Source organism: Pomacea canaliculata, linkage group LG4, assembly GCF_003073045.1.
Source record: "Pomacea canaliculata isolate SZHN2017 linkage group LG4, ASM307304v1, whole genome shotgun sequence".
NCBI classification, from domain to species: domain Eukaryota; kingdom Metazoa; phylum Mollusca; class Gastropoda; order Architaenioglossa; family Ampullariidae; genus Pomacea; species Pomacea canaliculata.
The window spans coordinates 27,422,958-27,441,871 of NC_037593.1; the positions used below are offsets into that span (position 1 = coordinate 27,422,958).

The 18,914-nt window shown below is 37.7% G+C and overlaps 2 protein-coding genes across 5 annotated transcripts in view; one reads left to right on the top strand and one right to left on the bottom strand.

Moving 5' to 3' along the window:
- Nucleotides 1-860: 860 nt before the first annotated feature.
- Nucleotides 861-12,604, bottom strand: LOC112561158 (nucleolar complex protein 4 homolog B-like). Its single transcript, XM_025233456.1, has 13 exons — nucleotides 12,443-12,604; nucleotides 11,718-11,826; nucleotides 8,601-8,704; nucleotides 8,167-8,271; nucleotides 7,109-7,249; nucleotides 6,147-6,252; nucleotides 5,790-5,875; nucleotides 5,218-5,329; nucleotides 3,931-3,991; nucleotides 3,506-3,616; nucleotides 3,039-3,282; nucleotides 2,346-2,456; nucleotides 861-1,076 (listed from the first exon to the last, which is right to left on the bottom strand). The coding sequence occupies exons 1-13, from the start codon at nucleotides 12,569-12,571 to the stop codon at nucleotides 963-965; spliced, it is 1,533 nt and encodes a 510-aa protein (XP_025089241.1). The 5' UTR covers nucleotides 12,572-12,604; the 3' UTR covers nucleotides 861-962.
- A 477-nt stretch (nucleotides 12,605-13,081) lies between these two features.
- The window catches only part of LOC112561147 (helicase domino-like), a 64,023-nt gene continuing 58,190 nt past the window's right edge, over nucleotides 13,082-18,914 (top strand). For all 4 annotated transcript variants that reach the window (XM_025233436.1, XM_025233438.1, XM_025233437.1 and 1 more), the window contains exons 1-4: nucleotides 13,082-13,271; nucleotides 14,119-14,293; nucleotides 16,175-16,378; nucleotides 17,434-18,233. In XM_025233436.1, coding sequence (XP_025089221.1) covers nucleotides 14,131-14,293; nucleotides 16,175-16,378; nucleotides 17,434-18,233 — 1,167 coding nt within the window. In that variant the 5' untranslated portion in view covers nucleotides 13,082-13,271; nucleotides 14,119-14,130. The remainder of the gene's footprint in view (nucleotides 13,272-14,118; nucleotides 14,294-16,174; nucleotides 16,379-17,433; nucleotides 18,234-18,914) is intronic.

An 18,914-nucleotide genomic window follows, 5' to 3' on the forward strand; every position in this document is an offset into this window, starting at 1 on the left:
CGGTGTCTCGGAATTATTTTCCCCACCGAATTTCAACCAGCGAGTACCCAGAAAATGTGCTTTGTCATGCGTGGTTCGCCCAACCCGATCGCAGCGAAAGGCAGATACCCCCTCCACCCCAGAAAACCCCGCAAAATATATAGGGCTAAAAAAACTAAACCCCACCCACCCCCAAAAAAACCCAACCCTAATTAATGCTAATCAAAGCACCATCATGCACGGCTTAAATGACAAGAAAGTAAATGAAAATAAATGAACTTGTCTGCCTTTAAACCGCAACCACACGAAGAAATGCACTTTACAACTTCAATTATTTTGCTGGATACTTTTGTTATTTTCTCAACAGGGAAAGCATACTGATGCGCTGAGGACTTAACAATATCCATTTTTTTTTCAACTTCGTGTGTTTCTGTGTATACATTTGGAGTTGTAGAGGATCAGTGTTTATTTGATAAACCTTAGAGTCGATAGTACAGTACTTTTTTTCAATTTTAATAATCTTTAGTGTGTAGCCCAATGCAAAATCCTCAATTTTTGCTTTAAGGTCTATGTTTATAATTAGAACTACTCATTTCCATTTTTAAAGGTGAATATTTACAAATTCCTCTTATTTTAAAAAGCCACTATTAAAAAAGTTTGAAGAACTGTTCTTGACAATGGAAAATGACAAATCTTAAAAAAAAACCAAAAAAAAAAACCAACTAAACCCACACAGCGTGATCCCTTTTCACACAACTGGCTGGATGGTACAGAGAAACAGATTTTTAACTCTGAAACGGAGCTGAACTTCAATGTGAAGTCACACATTGGGTACAGGCCTCCCTTATTTATCAAACACCCCAAAACAAAACAAAGCAGAATTACTATACACAATGTTTACTGTCCTTTCTTGTCTCAACCATCAACTATACATTCACTGAAGTGCAGACACTGTGTGCACATGCTAGCACTTTTGTCAATTATCAAAAAATAAAGAGTTCTTTCATGACAGTATGTTTACGTCCATACAGTCCCACCGGGCACTCACTGGCCATCACTACATTCTGCTGCTTCTTCTTCACTTCTATCTCCATCATCTGCACAAACACACACAAAAGAGGTAAGACACCAGCTACAGAAAAGCTCAAGGCCACTGCATAGATATCTTCTGATATTTTCAACAAACAACAGCCAATATGTGAATACATGTATACTCTTTATAACGATCCATTGACTCAAACATCACATGACATATATATAAAAAAAGAGGTAAACATTAGGTATGGTTGGTGACAAGTGCCTGTCACCACAACCATGAAAATCAGTAACTGTGGGTTTTAAATTTCAGCTCCAACATACCTGTCATTGGATGTGACAACTGTGTCAGCGCTAACGATCAATAGCTTTCTCCAAATATTTTAGTTTCCTCAAATCCTCTTTGTGTGTGTGCTGTGTTTGTTGATATTTATGCATAGAATTGCATTTGATGCTTACCCCAAACAGTGCTTGTGTGTTAAGTGCTTTGGTACTGAAAAAAGTGCTATATAACAGCACTGTATAATTATGATTTAACACCACAGGCATCAGAATTGCAACATGGGAATATTTACGAAGGCCTTGGCCAATGGAAAAAAGGGGATCATAATTAGTTATTTCGGTGAACAAGTATATTATGGTTTTCACCTCTTTTCGCGCATGATGCTTGCAGGCAGGAACTTGAAAATGGAAAAGGGGGAGGGGAGGAGGATGACGATAGTGAGCAGTGTTCAACCAGATTTTAGCAAAAGCTGTAGTAAGTTTTACCCAGCTACAGGGGGAGGGGGGGAATGTGCGCATCACTAGTCCTTTAATATTTATTAAACACTGTTTTATTTCATGCATTCTCTTTTGACAGTCCAAAATTACCAGCAGTAAAGGTCATTCCCCTAACCTTTTCAGGTTGCCGGAAAGTAAAGTGTTAGAGACCCCACGTTTCTCAAGGCCAGCTTTACGTGAGGGCAGTGCCTGTCTCCTCTCCCTGGCTGCCTTACCTTCCCTCCCCTCTACTGAGTCAGGTATTCATTACCACCAGGTGAGTTGACTGGGGAAAGTTTGCTGCGCTAGCCGGATATCAAACAAGCATGTCTCTCTGTTTGGATGGCAGTGCTCTAACCACTCGGCTATCCACTTCCCCACTTACCAGTGCATAAAGGCCAAACTTCCCATGTAGGGAAGGAAATAAATGTTTGTGTTTTACGCCATACCAGTAGCTAAGGCCATATCACAGTGAAGGAAACAAATAGTTTGAGCCAAGAAAGGAGCTAAGAAGCACATACATCCATCATTTTGGAACAGTGGAAGTAAAGCTCTTTAAAGTAAGAACTCACCTCTTCAGAAGTGCAACCAAGAAATGACGAAAGTTCCTTTTCCTGGTTTGCTGGTTTGCTAATTTCTCTTGCTGCAAGAGCAACTTCTGGACTAAAATGGTTCTGCAATGTCTGTAACAAATAGTGTAAGTTAATTCCCTCACACACTTGAAATAAGTAAAGACAACCATTGCCACAAAGATATCCTTAATTTGAAATAAGCCATATTAACATCATACGAAAAAGAAAGAAAAAAACCCCCAAACTGCCTTACTGCATATTTTATGAAATTATTACGACAAGACCACGATGAAGAGAAAGCAGTGAAAGCCATTTCCACAATGCACACATTTTCATTGTATAGATTTTATATTTTCATAGGCGTTACGGATTGAAATTGAATTAAGACTTCTCTGAAAGTTGCCACACAAACCTAACGTTCAGTGGATGACTTGTAGAATTTCCAGGCTCTCTCATTTTTTTTCTGTGTGTGTGTGTGTGTTAGAGAGAGGAGAGAGCAAGAATAAGTTGGTGTCAAACAATTTTGGCAACCATTTCATGTTTTGAACTCATTCACAACTTTTCATTACTGCCAATTACTTAAATAAATGTGTATATGAAAATCTTAAAAATTATTTTAAGCTGTATATTTCTTGCATAAACTGTGGTTAGAAGGAAAATCAAATCAAAAGAAAGAAGAAGACATGAACTTACTTGTATTTCCCAAAGGCTGCTTTCAAGGGCATGTGTTTTTGCTGGGTCACTCTCATCTTCTATGAAAGGGTCAGCAAGAGGCTCAGTGCAGGCAGGATTATGCAGAAGGACTGAACAGTTTGGATGCCGCACAATCAAATTTCGAACCAAGACTATGCTGAGTCTGGCACCTGCAGATGGCGCTCGGAGAGCTAGGCGAGACAATCGTTTGATGAACGAAGCAACCAGGTAAGCAGGAAGATGACTGAAATAAGAACAACACAACATTTATGTTTTCATTTACCACTGAAATATCAAAAATTTAAAAATTACATCAACTCAAAAATGTTTGTTCTGCAATTTTTTTGTTTTTATTAATAATACTCTGAAATTCTCAAGTTTGTTGGCATCTGTAACTGTATGTAATTCTTTTTACATCTAAAAAAGTTCTTGCTGATACTTGATAAAGAATAAACTGAGCAACTTACGTGGAAGACAGGAACAAATCTAGAAGGTGAAAGAAGCGTGCTGTATACTTTACATGATACACTTGCGGCTCCAACAAAGAGTATAACTTTCGATAAAAATCTGGATAATCCCTGTAAAATGTGAAAATAAAGACAATAACAGAACAAATCCTTGCTGTGTTTAATTTGGAAAGTGTAAGACAAGAAATAGCTAAGTTTAGCAAAAATAAAGTTTAAAAAAATTGCTGACTGACATCCAGGCTTCATACTCTGAAAGCATTCTATTCTGCGAGAGAAAAATGTTAAAAATCTGAAATCTACTGCTTTGAGCCCACTATCATTGCTGGTAAGGGATCTAATACCGATATTCATTTACTCATTCTGCTGTCAACAAAATTTTACAAAAATATGTCCAAATATTAACAGCATGCTCAAAATAAACTCACAAGTTGTAATTGTGAATGAGTATGAAGAGACCGTTCAAAGCCAAGAGACTAATAGCACCACCTGTGGAAAGAAGGGAAAAAAAAAGTGAGAAATGACATGGCTGATGTTCTCATTTCTGATACCAGCAGTATTCTACGGGGCAACATTAAAAATGAGTCAGATCAAGTACACTGTATGGCACATATACGTAATTGTTACCATTTGTTAGCCTTAACTGCTATTCATCTGAAGGTGAAAACCAACAACAAAGTGCAAATGTGTAACATAGCCACAGGAAAAGTTGTTTTTGTGAGAAACTAAGACTACATCAAGGCCAAGTAGCCAGCATAGTAAACATCTGCCACATGTATAGAAAGAACAAGGTATCCTAAGATGAGATCTGAACCCCAAAAAGCCAACTATCTCTCAATTGGTGACAAGCACTTAATGATTGTCACTGGATGGCATGAGAGACATGATAGCAGGGACAAAGAAAAAGAGACTGTGGCTGAAAGGAAGCCAATTAACTAAACCTTAGGATAAAGGAGATGCCTGTCTGGTCAAGAACAATGATCAGTCGCTGGCCTGAGACTGGACACCTTGCTGCCATCTAAGCATTTCGCTAAGAATTCAAGGCTGAGCTTCTGCCTTAGGGCAGGAAAAAAAATGGTTTGAACTGGAAAGTGAGGTGAGGAGCACACAGAGCAGGCTGCCCTAGTGGTCACTCTTTGCTTATTGCTTCCAGCTTTTTTCTTACTCCAGCATCTCCGAGCATGTTGAAAGTTGCAAGCAAAAAGCGTACAAGGACTGTTGCTTCTGAGTGCTACATCTTAGTTGACAGTACTTACTGTATGCTCTACTGGCTTTCCTGACAAGACAATAAGTGGTGTGAGGCAGTCACTGTACATCTATATCACCACCACTAATGTCCCTAGCTTTCAGCCTGCACTGTATAAGTGACTGCATAACGATTGCTTTTGAAACATTTAGAGCAAATTCTTCAGTACTGTGTGGGGATGAAGTTTGCATGGTATGTTTGAACAAAGCAGAGATCTGTATAATTAAGATCTCTGGACAAATTTAATCCACTGGTGTTTATAACCATTATCTTCAATAACTTCATCTTAGTGTCGAGGAGAACTTTTAGCAACAGCACACTGTGTCCTACTCTGTTGTTGTGATACTTTATGCTCTATTTCCTGCGATTTTTGCCGAGCGGTTGTGTTGCCCATTAAGGTGGTAAATATCAACATACATAAACAACAGTTGACAAATGCCAGAAAGCTTAAGACGAAAAACCTAAATACCTATTTTGTAAGACTCTGTAAGAAAATCACTCAACACCAAAGGGCTAGATAAGTGAGGAATCACTTTTTCATCCAGCTTGGTCAGCACTCGACGATACAAGCCTGGAGACAGCTGTGAAAGTTAATGAAAAAATATTTTGGTTACAATAATATTTGAGACCGATAAAAAAAAAAAATCTTAAAATTGAAAACATTCATATAAACATTAGGGTTTTTGGAAACCAAGTACTAATTCCTGATCATATGGATTTTCATAGTGTTCTGTCTTAGGTCAGATTTATTTCATAATAAAACTAGACATTATATTTTTAGTAAAAATCTTTGACTTTATCCCAACTTTCCCCTGAATTTTAATGAATTTCTTCAAATACTGACCCTTTCAGGGACTTGAAATCATTTTTCAAAATATGCTGACTTTTCAAGTTTTTCCTGACCCATATGGACCATGACAAATGTACCCGTCCGTTATCATCACACACCCTACCCCACCACCACACCACCCCAAAATCAAAACTAAGGAACTAAGACAAGTTATAGTACAGTAATTATGTAGCATTTAAACAAAAGCCAACCTCAGACTTTAAAAACTTCATCCAAACTGCAGTCAGAAGCTTTTTATGTTCTTTCAGGGAAGAGACTTTATGCTGGACATCGTCTTCTGTTGAGAATGAAATAACATGCAAGAAAATGTTTGTAGCTGTGTTTCAGTTACAAAAGACTCATGCCATTTTGATACAAAAGTTTTATTCCTTCCCCCATAACAGATTTTGCAAGAGATTTTTCTCATTATTAACAAACATGGATCTGTTTTAAGCACTATGATTAAACTTGTTCAATTAAATGGAAAAAAATGCCCGTTTTCTTTCTAAATGCTTCTGTCCTTTTGATTTCAAGAATAGTTTTAAAAAGGGTTCCACAAATCACACTACCTTGGGACTTTGTCCAAAAATTTTTAAGTTGAGCATCTTGATCAGCTGGAAATTCCAAATTCTCCAGCAGGCACATCATATTGTTCAAGAAGACCTCAGTTCTGTCCTACAATAAAAAGCCATTTTGCCACTATAAAAGAATCTCTACAACATTAAAGACTATAAAACTCTGACAACCAAAGTAACATTCTTCATGAGTAGTACGAATAAAACATGGTTCAGGTAAGAATTCGGACCCTACGTGAAGCTATCCCTCATTTTTTGATTAAGATCCAAATTCTTCTGTACAGTACTTTACCAGAGGTTGAAAACATTTCTAAAAGATCAGTCTCCTGGCTATTTATATTGTTGATGCACAAAAATAAAAATTTAAGAAAATTTTTGGTTTTTCATGCTTAATTATGAATAATTTAACATTCTTTACATTCTTCCAAAGGATTGTTTGAATAACTGCTCTGTTCAGCATGTCCATTTCTTTCCTTTAAGGTTCAAATGATCAACATACTGTAGGCTTGACCACTGATAAAAATGCAGTCACCTCCCAAGTATAGGACAAATGGTACAGCTAAACATACAATGTGCTGAACCTAGGGCCGGCTTTGTAGGGACTTTGGGGATGAAATGAAGTCTTTTACCTGCCTCATATAGACAGTTTTTGCACTTTTATGCAATGACGGTGTTCACTTTCAAACATTAAATTACAACTGACTTGCTTTAGGTGATACAAGTCACAAGTAAGCTTGTGAGACATCTGTCATACTGGAATAAATATTAACTGGGCATATGCATGAAACAAATTTTACTTAAATGATATCAGTAAAATCTGCTGTCCTGACACTGTCTGGTTTCTTTTTCTGTGATGTTGGTTTTTATTCTGTTATGCTTGTGCAGGAGTGGGAAAAAAAAGCTTTACAGCTATAGAAGATTTGTGAAAATATGCAAACAACTGTCTGCAATGATACCTCTGCTGGCCTTTGACTCAGTTGCTGTCTCAGTGCCTTCAACAAAAAGTAGCGAGCATCATCATGATCTGTGATTTCACACAGCCGCATGATAAGTGCGTCCATGCTATGTGTGGATGATAGCAACTTTCCCACAATCTCCTGCAAAGCACAGATTTGACAAAGGCCTTTAGAAGGATCCACCACAAAGAACTGACAAGACATCCAAATTCTATATTCATATCAACAAACAAAGAGCACGAACTGGATAACATATTCCCAAACAACAAAATAACATCAACATGGCTTTAAATCAAAACTGCTAGCCTAGTCTTACCAGAAGTTTAAGCCCCGTCTTCCCACACCTATCCTAACCCCTTCTCTTCCTCTGCCATCCCACTTTTCCACCCACCTTGCTTTTACCAGGAAGCCCTTCTCCCATCCATGCACAGCAATGCACCCACCACCTTCCAACCCAGATCCATAAACTGCTAAATCCTTGTACATATATTTTGCATTTGCAACTTCAGTGACTACTAAATTGATAAAAATAAGAATTGAGGCCAGAATTCTCTGCCAAGGGACATCTAATTTTCTCAACAACAACTAATTACACACTGGCATTTGCCCCTACACACACTACTTTTTATACCGCTGCAAAAAAACAAAACAAAACACAAAACAAAAAACCCCAAAACAACAAACCCAAAATCTGCTCTCCCTACGCATATACGAGTACACACACCCAGACTACATAGAAACTATTCATTTCAGTTTCACACTGTTTTCCTGTTGCTGACATTTACTTCACCGTTAAATGTAAAATCATCTTTTCTGAAACTCACTCTAAATTAATTCATAAGAAGAAAGCATTTTTTTTATCTGCACATATATCACAAATCCCTGGCACATCAGCACCAACACTGAGCTATGTTTCAGGTAATTGTCTTTTAAATTGATTATGTTTGCATACATGAAAATGCCAGAACTCATCCTAAAAAAACCCAAAACAAAATTAACATTTAAACTGTAAATATAATGTAATATTTACACTTCGCTCACTTACACAAACTTCTTACATGATAAAGTTTCCAGGGAAAGAAAAAATCTTGAGGTGGAACTTTATGAAGAGGATCTTTTCCTTCCAGTTCCACAAATTTGGTAAGTGCCACAAGTGCTAATTCCTTTAGAAAATAAAATAATAATATTAATAGCTTTAAATACATTACAAAAACAACTTCTTTAGTCCGTTTATAATTACTAGGAGCCAATAAAGATTATTAGCTATATACAGTCTGCAACTCAAATGTTGTTAATGAAGTTGTCATAATTTGGAAGGAAGAGCTATTTTCATCTGTTTAGATTGCATTAGTTTCAACTGTCAAACATTTCTTTGCTTTTGAAAAAATGGTATGATCATACAGTCCTGTCAACATATGCTTTACATACAAACAACACATTTTGAATTGCTTTCAAACATTACAGTAAATACTGAAAAGAAAAAACTACCCACCTGCAATTTTACATTGTTACTGTTCAACTTCTCAAGAAAAATTTCTTGTGCTGCATTGTACTGATCTTGAAGCCAGAAGACATATTGCTCTTCTTTGCTAAGCTCTGCAATGTCATAAAAAAACAAATTTAATCCTTTGGCTGCTTCCCACTGAATATTTGTTACGTTAAGTGTGCCCACTGACTGACTATTCAGTTGGTGGCATGTTCTATTTTTTAAAAGAGAGACCAGAGTGATGGGTGTGTAACGGTAGGCAAATATGGGATTCCTCTATTTATAGCATCGACTCTGATGCCATGCTTGGTTTGATCGGCATTTTATTGAGCTGGAAAAAGACCGACAAACCCTCTAGAGCAGGGGTGTCAAACACCCGGCCCGCGGGCCACATCCGGCCCGCCAGGAAATTTTACCTGGCCCGCGAATGAATTTTAGTAAATCATTGTTAATGGCCCGGCGACAAGTAGAAGGCAAAAAACAGAAAAGTTCCTGTCAAGGACAGCAAGAGATGGGATGAGTTTAGTGAAGTTTGTACAGACCACCAACAGTGCACCGCTACTGTTAGTGACCTGAAGGGATGGTCAAGGCGGGGCCCATAAATCTGACCTGTGACACGGGACACCCTGGCCTAAACACGGGCCACGGGTCGAAGATTTTTAGTACCTGTTAACTTCCCTGAATCGGTCCGAGATCAAAGGGTGACCAGGGGAAACCCACGTGTATGATGAGGCAGCTCAGCAAAAGACTAACAGAAACTCATCACTGTCTGAATGTGCAAGCTGGCGAGCGGAAGTTGTCTCGATGAGACGTTAAGTTGTGAGAAGCAAACTTGTGGAGATCAAGTTGGTGGGAGTATAGCTTCTCCAAGGACAGGGGAATATATATATACCTACCAACTAGAATTATATGTGCAAACTGTGCATGATACTTGTGAACTGAATTAAACACGTGGACTACTGACTGTCCAGTTCCTGCGTCGTCAAGAGTAAATGACTGCCGCCAAAGAGATGAGTATCCGAGTATAAATAGCAAGCCACGGTGTAGAAATAATTGCTGCTTGTGTTTTGATGATTTGTGTCTTTTTTGCCTAATTATATCTTCTTTTACATACATATACTGATTCAATAACATCACATGTCATAGCAAACAGTACTGAGCAGAGCACGCGATTGTTTATTAGAATTAATTGAAAGCTGTGTGTAGTGTGCGAACTTAACGCTAGTCGTAGGTATTGGTGCGCCATCTGTCGGGGAACAAAGGCAGATGATCAGAGCTAAGCACGTGTTGTGACTTTAAAGACTTTTACTTAATGTTAATTTACTTAATGAAGATCGAGAACATTACACTGTGTAGTGAAGGGATTTTTGTAATTTCAATACCAATCAAATTTTAAATTAAAGCTAGCCGTTAAAATGGCCAAGAGAAAAGTTGATTTTGAAAACAGAATCTTTCAAAGCCAATGGGAGACTGAATACAAGTTTACTAATATCAGAGGTAAACCAGTGTGTCTACTTTGTGGAGATACAATAGCTGTGACCAAAGAATACAATCTGAGACGGCATTACGAGACTAAACATCAGGACAAGTTGAAAAGCCTGAATGCAGAACAGAAGCTAAAGAAAGTGGAATGAGTGACTGAAGGCAAAGTACAACTCTGTGGGGTCTGCACAGTTCACTCATTCCCTCCCACAAACGATGCCCCAGCTTCGTCTACATGCTGCTCGAATCTTGAGCATGTTTGGCAGCAGATATTTGTGTGAGCAACTTTTGTCTGTGATGAAGATCAACAAAACATCACACAGGAGTCGTCTTACTGATGTACACTTGCAGTCCATCCTGAGAATCGCCACAACACAGAAACTTACTCCAAACATAAACAAACTTGCTGTCAAGAAAAGATGTGAAACGTCCACTTCTGACAAAATAAATTAAAAAGAAAAACTGCTAAGCCTTGGTTTGTATGATTTTGTTTACACAAAATTAATAACAAAAAGTTCATTTTTTTAGTGTTCAATAAAAAGTTATCGGGCTTAAATAATAACCTTCTGCCCGCCACCTTGTGTGCGATGTGAGATTTGGCCCGCTGGGCAATTGAGTTTGACACCCCTGCTCTAGAGCTTTCCAACCGTAAATAGTCACTGCAAACAATGCGAGTGCTGGAATGATATCGGACAAAATAAGAAGAAAGTTTCGAAGACAATAGTGAGACAGAAGACATTGCTCAGTTGACTCAGAAACACTTTCCCTCAAATGTGCCTGATACCAAGAAATAGGAAATGAAAACTTCCGTGCGATGCAGCAATAAGGGTCAGCATTGGGTCTCTACGTTCAGCAGCTCTAAGTGTCCATCCAAATTGGGCTGTGTGTGGTACCCTGCATTTATCAAAACAAGCTTGCCTACTGGAAATAGAATATTTCAAAGCACAGCACAAAGCCCTGGCAAGGGAATTCAGAGCAGCAGAATGTGGAGAACAAGCTTTTGTGTATGAATGTTGAGATTGTTTTTTAAATGACAGTGCTTGTGACGTGAATGAACTACATGAACCATTGAGATGAATCTACTTCAGGTTTCTCATGACAGGTGTTAGTGAAGACGGCAACATTTTTGTGAGAAATAAGTTGAGGTTTTCAACAAACAGTAAACCCTGAACTTTATCCAGGCTGTGTTTTTCACTTTCTGAATGAAATCCACAAAAGTAACACAGTTTTGAAGTCAAGAATTCCACTAAGTATTTGATTGAGTGACACTTAGTTGGTTTTTCTATAAAAAAAAAAATGAATAAAATAAGAATCCAAAGAATCTTATTTCTTGGATTTTATTGGTCTCGCTTATTAGAAAAATCAGGTCTGTCTATGAATTGTATGGGTTTTATATGCTTTGCATGCATTTCCCGAGCTCCAGATTTAAAAATAATGACAAACAAAAAAAATCATCAAAGTTCCATGGCACAGGCATGTTCAAGTTCCTCATTAGCGTCTGGCAGCCAATGGGTTACTTAAAAATCTTGTTTACTGTAACACTGAATTTTACAAATATATAAGATATATTCATATTAAACCACTCTGTTACCTGAAGTCCTACTACAGGTTGGTATTTTTTAAGACTTCATAGATACTGACCTGGCTGTTCTCTTTCGTGTTCTCCATACATCTCTTTTGATGTAAGGTAATGCACAAAAACTTGCTGCAGTCCTCTGAGGGCAGCAACAGCAACTGATAGATCATCATCCTGAAAGTTAATGTAAAATGTACAAGCTAAATAGAAAACTTGCAGTGTGCAATGTCCATTTAATTTAAATCTATAATCTGTCTCAGAAGCCATGAAAAGGTCACTGTAAGCGGCATCTAAATTATTTGAATTATAACTGTTAGCCACAGCTATTTCTGACAGTTTGGTATGATACATACAATTCTCAATTCCCCAAATGAAACCAAAAAAAGTCTGAAAACATATCCAAACCACTCGACCATTCACGCGTTTACATAACCCTGTTTTTAATTCTCTCCACTGCCAAATAAAATATTGCTCTGTGCAACCATTTTTCTCACAAATAAAATCATCTACCCACTTTCCTATCCATACACAAACCTATACCCCAAAATCATATACGGTTTGATTTTATAGAAACTTGTCTTTAGTGTGATTTAAGAAGTGAAACAAAACTGGCTCAAACAGATTTCCAGTTATGAGCGTAATATTAGAATTCGACAAGATTATTCATATTTTATCAACAATTCAACTAAATAACTGTAGTTCTATATTAATGTGGCTGATGCTTCCAGTTTCTAACACTATAAATCTTGATACTTTGGGTATTTGATCTGCAATATAACTCTGGAATTACCTGACTAAAACAGAACAAATCGATAATGTTATTGGCTCCTTTCCTGCTGCCGATACATTCTTTTGCTTTACGTTTAATTTCGGCAATTTTCTCTTTCGCTGGTTTACTTGCACATGCTTTCGGGTTCATGATGTTAAGCGTTCCACAGTAACCAATGAGAGAGCCTTTTATAATGCTATCATATAAAGGCCACTGTTGGATTCGTGCGCTACAGTAAAAAATAAATTGCCAACAAATATTGAAGACTTTCCTGAGAAGAAGTAAATATGTATGTCCTAAAACAAATTTCCTCTCCGAGAAATATGATTTGTCTAGCTTTAATCGAAATATATTCATGATAATACTAAATTTCGCAAAGCGCACATGCCTATTTACTTAGTGTTATTCCGCATTGATAGCGCCTGCAATCGCATAGTTTTTCAGGAATAAGTGGTAATGTAACTTGAGATCAGTAAATAGAGATGACTACTATATTAAACACAAAGAAATTACACTTTTTGCCGATTAAAATTATCAGACTTTAGTAAAATACGCAAAATATTTCGAGCTTTATGTTGACTATCTTAAAATATTCAACCAATGAGGAAAAGATTGTCATAGTGCTTTGGTTCAATTTTCTCTTACTACGCATGCGTATTCTCTGTAAAGTGTCCATCCGCTGAGAGTATACTGACGTGTACAGCAACAATTTCACTTGATTTTATGTCTTTATTTTCTGACCTAGTCTGCGCATTGGGTAAAAATGTTCAGCTAAAGTGCTGATACGGTTGGAAGTGGGTTTTTTGACCATGATGGATGGCTATATAAAGAGAAAGTTATAAAAATTCAGGTAAGTGTCTATGCTAAGAAATTTCAAAATGGCCGTCGTGCAAGTCATTCATTGCGCTTGCCCAGTGGAATGGGATGAAGCACGCGTCTTCGCGCCATGCGCTTTCAGATGATAGTGTTTTGTGATTAGAGGGTGGGAAAAATCTGTTATTTGCCATGGCTATTAACAAGTGTCGAGGGTCGTCTTTTTTAGTTATTGAAGCGATTAAGATATGGTTAGTAGCTTTTATGATTGAAATTAAATTGAAAAACTGAAACACGAAGTAATGCACAAGCGAATCGTCACGTGTAATGTAAAAAAGTGTTACTAGTATTACATCAAGGGCACAACATCGTTTGTACGTCTTTAGTTTATGGCGTAATTAACTTCGAAGCAAGGGTTCGAATAAACAGCAATCAACTAACTTCAACTGTGATCATGAGGAGCAGTACACTAATATCAAATTTCGGTCTCTGAAAAAGTGATGACATAAAATAGTCAACACTCTTTTGCTGTGGGCATTGACTGCGTTGTTACCTTTCACGTGTAGCAAAAAACAAACAATTTCATATTTTTGTTTGCAGTTAAGCTTTTTGAAAACTTGTTGGTCAGAATTAAACTTGCCACATGAGCATCAGTAAACCAGTCACAGTACACCGTCTCCATTTGGTACCCAAGAATACAAGTGGATGATAAGTTTAAGCTTCGCAGCCCAATGCGTGCTCTACTATTATCTCTATGGAGGTTAAGATAGAAATAAAGCATAAACTTAAAGGGGGTTTATTGATAATAATTAAAGATAACGTGTACATCACTATTCTAACATAAGGAAACTTTTAATACATGTATTTAAATTTATAATTGACAGGCCTCGAGCAGAATGCAGCGAGGGGAAGGTGGACAATGGCAGGAGGGAGGTGGGGCATCAATGCCTGCATCAGTGTCCACCTCTACTACACAGGCAGCAACTGTGGTAGGCCAGTTGCGTGTTGCTGGGAGACTAGCTGCATCTGCTGCAAATGGCCATACCCCTACCGCTGTTGGTAAGTTCTGAAGTGGATATGTAGTGCTGTCCTAGTGCTATATGGTAAATTTCATACCTAAATAGATTTATTGCAGATTTTTGTTGTGTGTAGGAGCAAGTTCACTTCTTTTCCCTTATTTGCTATAATAATAGAATTTTTTTTAAATCATTTTTTTCCCATTGTTAAATGTTGAAAATATAAATCTTTTGCAAAAGGGTAAGATTTTTATTCATTCCTTGAACATAACTTGACAAGTTTGAAGATCATTCTGTGGGTTACTTTTTCAAACTACTGTTTAGGGTTTTTTTTTTCTAAAATTTTGCTAAAAATATAATACAATAGATCTGCTAATTACAGGATTTAAAAACCAACAATCTCACCCATGCACAGAACGAAAATCAGATCTGTTATGGTCACTTATGAAAATAGATATGTCAATAAATGTTTTCACCTCTCCATTTGCTATAGCCTTGTACAATGTTTTTTCTGTTTGGGTAAATGAGTTAAGATTGATGCAAGATACTATTTTTTAAGAATAAACCCCTATGATGATTGGTGATCACAGGAAGAGGTTAAGAACAGATGTTTGGAGTAATGTGATACATTTACTTTGTGAGGGCCTCAGCCAGTGGGAATTAATATTAGTTCTACTATTACCTTACGATTTTGACCTTTTTTTCTGCATAGTGATTTTTGTAAGCATATGCCATAAGTGGATTAGGTGTATTTACCCAGATTTGGGGAAGTAGTATCTTGCAATGAGCGTTTCCCAGATAGAAAATGTTAACCCCTCTTGTACTTATGTTTAGTAGTATGTCATAGATTTGCCTATTTGTGAATGGTTACTACTATACATCTTTTTAATTATGAAGAAGCAAATAACCATACACAGCACACATTCCACTTAACTGCAGTTTTACAAAGATTACCACTGTGCAAGAATGAGTAGATAAGTAGAGGTGGAAGCTATTCGGTCCATTCATGATTATTTTCAGCGAATTATTTTTCTTGGCGACCAAGGAAACAAGTTTGATATTTTGTTAGAAAGCAGAATGTCTGTTGTCTGGAACCATACTCATTTTGATGTAGATTTGTAACTACAATTGCCTTAATTGACAATATGATGATTATTATAGAGTGGTGTCCCTTCACCTAACTGGCTGGAGGGGACTAGCTTGCTGTCGTTTTGTTTTGTCAATGGATCTCTGTCAGAGTTTTAGTATGTTTTTACTTATCTGTGATGTTTGTGGCGCCGCTCTTCTCTGTTCTGGAATGTGTGAGGTGTGATTTTTTTTTTTTTTTTTACGTGACCTAAAATCATGACTATCTGACAGCTTCATTCATTTACTTTCTTTCAGTCTTAGCTCTAATTGTTGCAAGAAAAATCAAATGGTTGCATTTACATCATTTAAAATGTGCTCTCCAAAGTGTTGTCAGTTACAATTATTTTGATTAAAAGGTTTATTTTCATGGCACCAGCCAGTGTTAAATAGATTTGCAGCACAAGAGTTGAGAATATATTGTGAAATTAATTAAAAAGAAAGATTTCTACCTATTAGATCTGTGACTGGAACTGAGGTGTGGATTGAAACATTTGTTGTCTAGAGAAGTTTTTCTAATGCATTGTGCCTTCTGGGAGCAACTTCTGGCTACTTATCTTTCATTCCATATGGCATTCTAGAGAACTTCTGTAGTGCTCTCTTAATCAACTTTATATTCTGCTGCGCATTGTGTCTGTGTGTTTGTTCATGAAGGTGCATTTGATGCCTTCTCTAAAAGGTGTGCTCGTTTGTGTGGAGGGCTTTGTGTTTGCTGATGGTGGAGATAGGTGTTGTATAAATGTGATTATTATTTATTTTTAATTTGCAGAGCATCATTGTTTTCATTTTTATATGACAGGAGTGCTAGGAGCTGGCCAGCAACCTGCAGTCACCAGTCCTGCATTTACCCTTTCATCTCAGACCACAGCACCTAGGCAAGCATCCTCACAAGCTGTTGTGGTATCATCACAGGCTGTTTCACGCCTACTTTCTCCTTCTCTTTCTTCCAACACAGTGCAGCTTCCCACCTTCAATGTTTTACAACGTCAGCTTAGTGCCCCCGGTAAGAATTTTCTGATTGCAAACATGATTGTTTCTTAAAACATTAAGCCTTACCAGCAACTTGATGACATTGTTTAAGCAACACTATAGTACAGTTACAAATTTGTAACCCAAAACTTCGGAACAGCCAATAACCATCAACAGTGCTAAGAAGGGTGACTTAAAAACTTGGAAATGGCCTAAAAGCTTATGCTTGGATGTTTGGGGAAAGAACGGTGGTTTCAGCAATATGCAACATATTGAGCTTTGAGAGATTACCCTGTATGTAACCAGTGCTTATGGTGAGAGTGCTTTTTCAAAAATGATAATCTTTACAATGTAAGGATAAGGTTGTAACAGTTGTATCTTTCTTTGTACTGTGGCTGTGTTGTCTGCTCGGCTGTAACATTTTCAGTCCTAGTAAAAACTGTTATCTCTTTCCGTGAATGGAAAAACAATGTGAGGTGTGTTTTTGGTAGAGGTGTGCCCTGTTGTTTTATGATGTATCGCATGAAGAATTTGACATTTGAAATAAGTGCAGTGGCAAAGATTATAACAAAAGAATACATTTAGTGTATGTGAAATGACCAAAGGTGCTGATGCTAATGTGAAAGATCAGAAAGTCATACAGGTTCTTGTGTGGTGGATCATCCATGGTGGAAACATAAGTTTAACTTCTAGCATATAAAGCACTTTTAGTGACAGTCATGTAATCATTGTTTTTGGAATGTAAGTAAATTGTCCAAAGTTTATTATGGCAGTTATATGCATTTTGCACTTAAAGTCAAAATAGCTCCTGGTGGTGAAGAATGGTTTGACCCAAAGTCAAAATAGCTCCTGGTGGTGAAGAATGGTTTGACCCTAAGGAGGGAGGTAAGGGGCATAAACAATGCTGTCGACTCTGATTGTCATTCTGTAATAATTGTTTCCATCTGGCCTGACAAGTACCCTGGATCGAACCCATTCTTTCCTGCTGGATGGTAAAAGTTTGACTTTTAAGACCAATTGAAAGATGATTTTACAAGAAAAGCTTTTAAGTGGCTGTATTTATGTAGGGAAATGTTTGTATTATTACAGGTGTAGTGGGATTAAGTGCCCAAGAGCTGCAGCAGGTGCTACAGCAGGCTTCTCGACAACCAATTGCATTGCTGACTGCAGATTCTGCCACTCCTACTGCATCCACAGATCAACGCCCATGCCTGACTCGTCCGCTTTCTTACCCTCTCTCTTCTGCCTCCTCGCAGGCAGTCTCCACCTCTAGCAGTGTGTCTGCCACCGGGGGAACCATCCATCACCATGGTCAGAACCCAGTGCGGGGTAGTGTGCCTTCAGTGGCTTCCACCCTGTCACATTCCAATCTACAGCACAGCTTGCTCACCATGAACCTTAATCAGCAACAAGGTTTTTCCCATGCACAGCATCGTTCAGCTCTGACTGCAGTTACCACCACTGCAGCCTCAGGAACCTCGACTGCAGCTATAGGTCCGTCATCCACCAATGTGGCTGCAGCGCAGGCACCTCGCTCGCTGTCTGATACACATTCCACTGGAACAAGCCAGTGTATGTCTGTCCGACCTGTTTCAGCTCCTCCACCGAGGAAAAAACTGCGAGTGGAAGAGAAGCCTGCATCCACTCCAGAGATAGCCAGCCAGCGAAAGCTGTTAATAGATCTCAAACTGAAAGACATGCGAGAAATCAAATGCAGTTACTTTGAGAACCTCACTGAGATGTTTTTTCTTCAAAATGGAGGGAACCTAATGGACTACCTTGTGTGGAAAAAGCGGCCCACTCCACAACTTGTGAGTTTTTTGAAGTCTGGAAACCTTGATAGTGATGATGATGAAGATGTGCTACAAGTGAAAGAGATCAACTCAGAGGTATGTTTTTGTTCTTTGTTTGTTTGTTTGGGTGTTTTTTTTTTTGTTTTTTTTTTTGTTTGTTTTTTTTTGCCAGAAACTTGTACATTTTGTTGGGTTTATTGGTTGTAGTAATTGTGTCTGAGCCCAGAGGCATACACACTAGCAGTTTTGATACATATATGATATATTCAAATTGTAAAGTGCATCATGAGGGAAAATATACTTCATAAATTTCACTATTATTGATGTATTATGATTCTCCCAGTTGACTGGGCTATGGAGTGGGTACTTAAAAGCATCAAGTAAGGTAAGGAAGGAGTAGAGATAGGGAGTGTCCCAGGTCAATGCTTTATCCCCTCATTACAACCTAGAGGTTAGAGGACTATACCGTAACCACCTGCCATGACTATCAGAGCTCCTTTGCTTAAATTCAGCACATTATATGGCTGGTGTCATATATTGACCTCAGTTTTCAAAATTTTAGATAATTTTTTTAAAAAGCTATCGTGTCATTTTAAGGTCTGATGTGGGCTTCAGAAGGTAATAGCTTTGGGGTGGCAAATTTAGATAACAGCAGATTTGGTTACTTCAACACAAAATTGTTTAGATGTCTTTTAAAAAAATTAAAGTTTTGAAATAAAATAATTTAGTTTTGATGCTATAATTATTCCTTGATTACTAGCATTTTGATCAGACTAA